The 8,411-nt window shown below is 37.7% G+C and overlaps 1 protein-coding gene across 1 annotated transcript; it reads right to left on the bottom strand.

Moving 5' to 3' along the window:
- Positions 1-7,567: 7,567 nt before the first annotated feature.
- Positions 7,568-8,163, bottom strand: LOC139744654 (late histone H2A.3, gonadal). Its single transcript, XM_071655081.1, has one exon. It carries the CDS (start codon positions 8,122-8,124, stop codon positions 7,750-7,752), a length of 375 nt encoding a protein of 124 aa, XP_071511182.1. The 5' UTR covers positions 8,125-8,163; the 3' UTR covers positions 7,568-7,749.
- Between the last annotated feature and the right edge of the window lie 248 nt (positions 8,164-8,411).

Here is an 8,411-nt window from a genome sequence, read left to right as displayed (position 1 = left end):
TTACACTGGATATGTCATTGATATATTTTGTTAATATTATAATATGATATAATATAATATAATATAATATAATATAATATAATATAATGTAATATAATATAATATAATATAATATAATATAATATAATATAATATAATATAATATAATGTAATGTAATATAATATAATATAATATAATATAATATAATATAATATAATATAATATAATGTAATATAATATATGATATAATATAATATAATAATATAATGTAATATAATATAAAATTAATCTGTTTATATCAATAGTCACCACATGCACATTTGTATATTTTTAATTGTATTTCATTTGCATTTCGAGTCGAAAAGAGAGGCTTGTAGGTAGATCACTAACTTACTACTATTATAGTAGTAAGTTATAGTGATCTACCCACAAGCCTCTCTTTTCGACTCGAAATGCAAATGAAATAGAATTAGAAATGTGCATATGGTGATTGTTGATAGTATAAACAGATTAATCTTTATATTATATTATATTATTATATTATATCATATGATATATGATATTATATATGATATGATGTGATATGATATGATATGATATGATATGATATTATATTATGTTATATCATATCATATTATAATATTAACAAAATACATCAATGACATACAGTGTAAAGAAATTCGGACATTCCTCTATAAATTTTTAAGTTTTGGTGCTGCATGCCATCGCTGCTTGAGAACACACTATCAAAGCAACACTTTGTGTCTTTGTGATGATGGAAACGATAGAAAAATTAATAGAAAGAAAATTCAACACATTTTAATTTTCTATAGTTTAATGAAAGAGCACTTGAATTACCTACTTCAGAAAGCAGGGGAATAATAATAACCCTTACAACATAATGTCAGCAACAAGTCGAGGGAATGCACTCCCTACTTTTTATTTTTTATTTTTTATCAATTTTTGTGGAATTTACTCTATCGTTTTCCATACACAATGTCACGAACTATAACTTGGTCTTTCATCCAGCGATGGTTACACAAACTTTTCAACGGATTGTCCGATTTTCCTGAACTTTCACTAATATCTGCTAATCTTGCATGCTGATTCACTCCACATATTTATTTGGGTACGTTATGATGTTTATGGCCTACAGATGGCGCCAAACAGGATCACGCGGGTACAAAGTTATATACATTTCTTTCACTCGTTTTCAAAGCGATAGTAAACGTACAGAATTGCCCGACGTCTAATTAAATGGAATTCATGTTCAAACAATGTGATGAACTTGCCCAGAGCAGATGACCAGAATGGTATAGTCATATCTAATTGACACTTATAATGGAAGTATATTATACAGTAGGTTTGCATAAGAAAATTGTCTATCAACAGTTAGCCAAAATAAAACACACATAAACTGTCAAGTGTTGATGGATGTGCTGGCAAGCACCACTTCACATAATAATCATCTTATCACAATAATATTACTTATCTAGGTGATTTTACAAACCAACATGCTTGTTGGAAGACCCCCATAATAATAATTGTAGTCACATGCCACTATACAAATTACATTTTCTGCTCATGCGCAAAGTGGAATCTTGTTGCCTTACGGCCGACTGGTCTAATGTCCAAAATATACTTAATGTTCACGTACAGACATTATACAGAACGTTTGCCTTTGTTGTAGACCTGTGCCTATCTAATGTTTCTCCTTGATAATGTAGTTACTACAATCCATCCTCTAGAAGGTTGTGCTATCAACCTATTTGTGTATACGGAACAACATAATACAAATTTTCTACAAACAAGTATATATAGTTTGTTTGAGAAACGACAATTCCGGTGAAATGTACTAGTAATTGATCATTAATACGTCACGTTCAGAAAGATGTCATCATTCACTGCTAGTATTCCTAAATCTATTCTATTGGGTTTGTGCCAATCCAGGGTATAAACGATTGTAGCATTTTAGATGGATTCAAGAATACTGAGTAACAATTCATATACAGCTATGTGTATCATAGGGAAGTGAACATTTCATTGCAATTGCACGAAAAAAAAAAAGATGAAGAAAGTTACAGTGGCAATACCGAGGTTTCACACATTTTCACAAAATTGTGATATTGGTCACCCAGTATCGTGCAAATCGGATAGGTGATGATTTAGTGATCTCATTTTTTATAATTGAAGTTTCACTTTCAGTTTCAGTAAGTAAATTTCTCCACTTGTACATAACAGAAAATAAGTAGGCCCTATACAACAATATCAAACATAATAATTATTCATAAGTCATGAAAATATAAACAAGATTTCACATTACAAGGGGGATATTATATATACACGTAATATAAAACATGAATTTCATTCCAGATCTTTAACCGTACAGGTGGGGGAGACCGCTATCAATAAGCAAATCGCTTGACTTGGACAACGGCCTCTGAACATATGCCTTGTAACAATTTTTGTTTTTGACTAAAGGAACGGAACACACACAGTGCACTTTAATAGAACAAATAAATAATGTAAACCTTTAAAGTATTTTAAATGTCAATTGAATAAAAAGGACAACAGGTAAGGTGGAACGAAAAAAAACCCCAACAAATAAACAAAACGAGAATAAGTGGACACTGTTATAGCCTAATCAATGATGTGCACTGTCTTGCACACGAATCCTGACAGGACTACTTATAGCTATACGGCATTTGTAACTAAGAATTTTTACGAGTTGCGTATTAACCTTAAATTATCATCCGGTTTGTTTGTTGTTGTTTTTTTGTAGTTTATTTATTTGTGTATGTTTTTTTCTTTTTTAGATTCGATTTCAAGGGGGCTGTAGGCCCCTACTTGCTTTGTCAACCCCCCCCCCCCCGAGAGAAAAAAAGTAGGAGATTAAGTGAATATATTCATGATTTACTTTGTGATTGTGGCAGATACTCTTTTTTTGTAAGCATGAAGAATGAAAACTAATATGAAGTTTCATTTTCTGACTTTACTGGAATTCCATAGCACTGTTTTTGCTTCTTTTCTTTTTTTTTTATTACGAAGTCAACTTGAACACGGAATATTTATGTATGTTATCATTTTTCGCGCGCTTGCAGATGTCAACTATTGTATCACATGCACTGGCGTATCCATATAGGGAAAACGGCGCCAGGGGCAAGTGCGAAAATTGCGCCCCTAATTTCTGAAAAAGTGTTCAACCCCAACCCCATCCCGGTAGGGACTTTAAACAAAGTCCACATGATATGCTTTTTCAAGCACTTTAAAGGGGTCTTTTGAGGGTGATTTAAATGTAATGAATTTTGATAAATTTTGGCGAGCGAGCGCAGCGAGCGAGCCGAAAATTTTGGTATTTCAGCTTACAAAACATGGAATTCTTTTCATTTTTTGCTAATCAAATCTTACAATTCCAATCAAGATACGATTATAGTGACGGCCCTATTGACCGATTCGGGTTCGTTGAGGGCAGCAGACATTTTACGGCACAGGGCGCAGCCATAGTGGGTGTATCGGTGTGTATCAGCCGACCCCCCCCTGCTCTCCCCCACCCCCGGGCAACATGTTTATCACGCACTTGTAACAAAGGTTCGCGCACTAGCAAGCATTCGCGCACTCAGTACGAGACGCCCATTGGCTAACGCAGTTTTTCATTCTGCGCGCCTGCTAATGTAGGGAGAGGGGTGGGGGAGTGCGGAGGGGGGGTCGGATGATACACCCAGTATGGCGCTGCCCATGCCAAAAATACACATATCGCGTCACAGAATCGGTCAATAGATAACGATTTATACCAACAAACTGCATGAGGAATTTCAAAAGTACTCTAAATTAGTACGCGCGAGTTAGCCGAAATTTGTATATTTCCACGTCATCATCACGTTTTGTTCTTATCTCTTTTTTCTTTCTTTTTTTTTTGATAAATTTTGGCGAGCGAGCGCAGCGAGTGATCCGAAAATTTTTGTATTTCAGCTTACAAAACATGGAATTCTTGTCTTTTTTTTTTGCTTATTAAATCTTACAATTCTAATCAAAATATAGTGACGACCTTATAGATAACGATTTATACCAACAAACTGAGGACTTATAATACTAATACTCTAAATTAGTACGAGCGAGTGAGCCAAAATTTGCATATTTCCGCGTCATTATTACGTTTTGTTCTTATCTTTTTTGATTTGTTTTTTTTTGCGCCCCCCCCCCCCCCATATTATGTTCGAACCGTTGGTGTCCTCTCTTGATCCAATCGGCGATCGCTTCAGAACGAATGAAATTGCAGCCGCTGCTCCGTGTAACATTTTTCCTGCTTAATATAAAATGACATGTGTGAACACAATAGACATTGTCATTTTGTGCGCGTCATCGTCACGTTTTGTTCCTATCTTCTTCTTTCCTTTTTTTTTGATAAATTTTTTTGTATTACAGCTTACAAAACGTTGAATTCTTGTCATTTTTTGCTTATTTAATCTTACAATCCTAATCAAGATAATAGTGACGGCCTTATAGATAACGATTTATACCAACAAAATGTGGACTTGAAAAAAATACTCTAAATTGTACGAGCGAGTGAGCCGAAATTTGCATATTTCCTCGTCATCATTACGTTTTGTTCTTATCTTGCTTGATTTTTTTGCGCCCCCTCCCCCCTCCCCCGTATGTTCGAAACCGTTGGCGCATTCTTTTGATCAAATTGGCGATCGCTTCAGAACGAAAGAAATTGCAGCCGCTGCTCCGTGAAACATTTTGGTTGCTAAATATAAAATGACATGTGTGAACACAATAGACATCGTCATTTTGTCCGCGTCATCATCGTGTTTTGTTCTTACCTTCTTTAAATTTTGGCGAGCGAACGCAGCGAGCGAGCCGAAAATTTTTGTATTTCAGCTGACAGAACATGGAATTCTTGTGTGAACACAATAAACATTGTCATTTTGTCCGCGTCATCATCATGTTTTGTTTTTATATTGTTTGATTTCGTTTTCTGCCCCCCACCATTCTCCCTCCCCCCCCCCCTTTTTCAGGGCGAGTTTTTTTTTTTTGTCTTCTTCTTCTTCTTCTTTTCTTTTCTTTTTTTTTCTTCTTCTTCGTTTTTTTTTTCCTTCTTTTTTTTTTTCGTTTTTTTTTTTCGTTTTTTGCGCCCCAAGGAGTGGCGCCCGGGGCACGTACCCCCCCCCCCCCTTAGATACGCCACTGATCACATGCCTGCAACAAAATACTGTACTACGGGAGACTACAGTTTGTGCAGTGGCAGTAGCATACAAGTACATAGACTATTGGGTGACCAGTCCTTTGAATCACTCACGAGATGGCGCTGTCTGTGTTTACATAGTTTTCGAGAGAGCATTTTTTTTCCCGACCCTTTTGTAAGATGAACTTTGCTTGTTTTATATTCCGCGGACCCAAATTATGAAGTTGAGTGAGATATCAAGCAAAGACAAATAAACAAACAAAAAACAGAAAAAAAACAAAACAAAACAAAACAAAACAAAAACAAGAAATAAATAGCGTGTTTACGTTTTCTCGCTAGCATGCATGTTGCACGAAATGAGAGATGTCCACATCGTGATAATGTCCACTTTTATATGCCTTTTATAGGCTACGATTTTATACCTCGTCTGCGAAATCCTATTTAGGCTCTGGAGCTCTATACCCGAGACACTTTAAAAAGGGATGGTAGAGTTTCTATACAGTTTCGGTTGAGATGGGTCTTCAGGTCTCTAGTCTTACTAACTTAATGTTTTTTGATGATGACTTTTTTATTTTTATTTTTTTTTAAGACAACGAGAAACCTGTTATGAAAGATCATAATTCTAACGTAAAGAGGAATTCAAAGTTTATTTGCCTAAAATTGGTTATGAAATGGCCGAGATGTCCAAAACAAAGCGATCCCAATAAACGGTGCGGTGGGACCCACTTTTTAATTTACTTAATAGTAACTGTATAACGTTAGAGTCAACACGTTGTTATTAGGATCGCTTTCCTTTAACACGTTATTAATTTAAGGTTAGAAAATCTAGGGCCTGTACTTTGTCTTTGTAGACACTTGGTACAATCACCCTCTTCAAATTACAAAACCGATTCTAACGTTAAACGTTAGTTAGATATCTGTGACTTCTGTCAAATAAACGGTGTAGATTTGTTCTATTCCTCTAGAATAATGTAACTGTTACACGTACGCTCTTCAGGGGCGGATCCAGAATCCCGTAAAGTCCAAAGAGGGGGCCTTTACAAAATTCTTTGGTTTCAACAGAAAATAAAGTGGGGCGCGCACCCAGCCCCCACCTGGATCCGCCACCTCTCAGTTTGATCAGTGGTTTCTAACTCTAACCAGAGTAACGTATTTGAGATGGGGGCCTACATTCACAAGTACATGTACTGAGTAGACTCTACATTGTAAATTACATGTAACTGGTTAGAGTCTAGCGTTAGAACTGTTCTACTGAGTACCGGGTGCAATTATGGTTTCTCGCAAAAGGTGAAAAGCTGAATCCTCGGTAGGACCGCTACTCTACCATCCATTTATCAAAATATTGGAGAGGGTGGGGATGGTTTCTCCCCACACATTAAATATCATTAACCCTTGCTAAATATCTAGTATCAATTGAATTACAAAATGAATGCTTGTCTAAAATTTATCATTTTCAACGTTCAACTTCTGTGACACATGTGTTATAATAGGCCTAACCACCTCTAACAAGTTAAGTCTAACACTCCAGTTTGGGCTTAGGCCTCATGGCAATGGGTCATGTAGAAAAAGCAGATTCTACTAAAAGTTGAATCCTTAAAATTAGAGTAAAAGCCCCAATTTTCGGACACTTAAGCTTTTTTGCAATATTTATTCTACTGAAATAATTTTCCACAAAATAAAATCTATGATAATGTTTGTTACATATATCAAACTAATTTTTCTTAATATTGATTTTCTCAAACCGATCATAAAATTTCACAAAATCCCCAAATATTATCACCTTGTCAATTCCCCAAAATTCGGACAGCGTCTCCAAAATCCGGACACGCGTGCAATCTCAGTACGCATACAAGGCCGCTGAAAAATCCGCGCGCGCCATACCTTCGTGACGCAAGGTTGCATTGGGGATGTTGCGGCGCCCGTTCGTGTCCGAATTTTGGGGACTCTGCACTTGCATTCAGCCCCTGTACATTTATTCACTGCATCGGCACGTACGGAGATTTTGTTTTTCTTTTGTGTTTTTGAGGATACCATCACACTCTGAGCTTGCGATAAGCGAAAAATCTCGCAACAGAACGGCGTAATTTTTCAAATTTTAGCGCATTTTCGGCGACCCCGATTCTTTACACGGGCCCTAATTTGCGCGCGCTTTGGAAAAGTCGCAGCGATTCCGCGATTTTGACGGCAAAATTTGGGATTTTAGCTGGATTTTTGGAGGTGACTCGGGCATTTTCGCGTGGTGAACGAGTGTGCTAGTGTGTGAAACGATGTGATATGCTTGTGCTGTGACAGTCGACTTTGCTGCCTTGTGATAAGTGGTAAGTGTCCGGATATTGGAGGCCGGCCGAAAATTGGGGTTCTTACTCTACATGCTCTTTCATATTTCATAAGGTTTCTCATTATCTCACTTAGGAATGTAAAAAACATGAACCCCCACCTCAACCAGTTGCGGATTCTGTAACGTGTTGTTACAGCCCCTTTAAAGCCATAGAAACAGATTAGAAAAGTGAGATAAACTTCAGATTCTTTCTTGAGTGAATGGTGGCTCTGAAAAGAGCCGTTGAATGTACCGAAGGACAAGTATTTACTTGGCCTTGGCAGTCTTCTTGGGGAGAAGGACAGCCTGGATGTTGGGCAGAACACCTCCCTGTGCGATGGTGACTCCACCGAGCAGCTTGTTCAACTCTTCGTCATTGCGGATGGCGAGTTGAAGGTGACGGGGGATGATCCTCGTCTTCTTGTTGTCACGGGCAGCATTGCCAGCCAACTCCAAGATTTCAGCTGCCAGGTACTCGAGGACTGCAGCCAGGTAGACGGGGGCTCCAGCGCCAACACGGTTGGCGTAGTTGCCCTTGCGGAGGAATCGGTGAACACGGCCGACTGGGAACTGGAGTCCCGCACGGGATGATCGGCTCTTGGCCTTGCCCTTAGCTTTGGCGCCCTTACCACGTCCAGACATGTTGATTGATACTTTGTTTAGCGCTGAAGAGATTCAGAAACTGATAGCTTCGAAAGACATCGTCAACTTATTTATACTCACCGCGCGGATCCAGTGAAGCAGTCTGATTTCCTGACTGTCCAATGAGAGCGTTTCAGGAAGTACTGTGACCAATCGGAGCGTGCTTAGGGCGGAGCTTTCGCGGCAACGAGTAAATTATCATAAATTTACATACTACCGCCAAATTCAGATTTAGTTAGAACGCAACTCTGCGAATACTGAAGTATCTCGGGTGGCTAGCCTGCAGT

This window comes from Diadema antillarum, unplaced genomic scaffold, assembly GCF_040938485.1.
Source record: "Diadema antillarum isolate AM-2024a unplaced genomic scaffold, OU_Dant_1.0 seq00001200_RagTag, whole genome shotgun sequence".
Classification (NCBI taxonomy): domain Eukaryota; kingdom Metazoa; phylum Echinodermata; class Echinoidea; order Diadematoida; family Diadematidae; genus Diadema; species Diadema antillarum.
Note: the sequence above shows the minus strand (reverse complement) of the source record. Positions and strands in the feature narration are given on the sequence as shown.

Excerpts from the sequence above, each read along its gene's own strand:
- LOC139744654 (XM_071655081.1), bottom strand. The coding sequence starts at position 8,124 with ATGTCTGGACGTGGTAAGGGCGCCAAAGCTAAGGGCAAGGCCAAGAGC.